Raw genomic sequence first — 371 nt, 5'->3', positions numbered from 1 at the left:
CCGCTCGCGCTCCTTCTCCTTCTCCTTCTCCCGCTCCCGCTCCTCTCGGGCCTTCTGCTCCGCCTCCCGCTTGGCCTTCTCGATGGCCTCCTCCCTCTTTTTGGCGAGCTTGGACCCGGCCAAAGGCATGAAGTACAGGTCTGTCCTCGCACACGAGTTGTAGCCCCGGTCCAGGTGCTTGTAAAACCTACGGAGGCGGCGGTGAGGACGGGGTCGGCTGCCCTGGGGCTCCTGTGGTGCCCACCTTGCCAGCACGGACCCGCGGGAGCCATACCTGGCGGACTGGCTGGCGTGGCTAGGGGTGTCCACCACAGTGGGCTCCGGGGATGGGCTCCTCGGGGGGGGCGGGGGGCTCTCGGGTTCCTCGGCGT

At 68.5% G+C, this 371-nt stretch overlaps 1 protein-coding gene across 1 annotated transcript in view; it reads right to left on the bottom strand.

Annotated features, from left to right (window-relative positions):
* Window positions 1-371, bottom strand: part of Rere (arginine-glutamic acid dipeptide repeats) — a 268,548-nt gene that overhangs the window by 2,323 nt on the left and 265,854 nt on the right. Inside the window, exons 19-20 of the mRNA XM_019206904.1 lie at window positions 275-363; window positions 9-187 (exon numbers count right to left, since the gene is read on the bottom strand). Coding sequence (XP_019062449.1) covers window positions 9-187; window positions 275-363 — 268 coding nt within the window. The remainder of the gene's footprint in view (window positions 1-8; window positions 188-274; window positions 364-371) is intronic.

This window comes from Fukomys damarensis, unplaced genomic scaffold (genome assembly GCF_012274545.1).
Source record: "Fukomys damarensis isolate Sample0158 unplaced genomic scaffold, DMR_v1.0_HiC HiC_scaffold_23, whole genome shotgun sequence".
NCBI lineage: Eukaryota > Metazoa > Chordata > Mammalia > Rodentia > Bathyergidae > Fukomys > Fukomys damarensis.
Note: the sequence above shows the minus strand (reverse complement) of the source record. Positions and strands in the feature narration are given on the sequence as shown.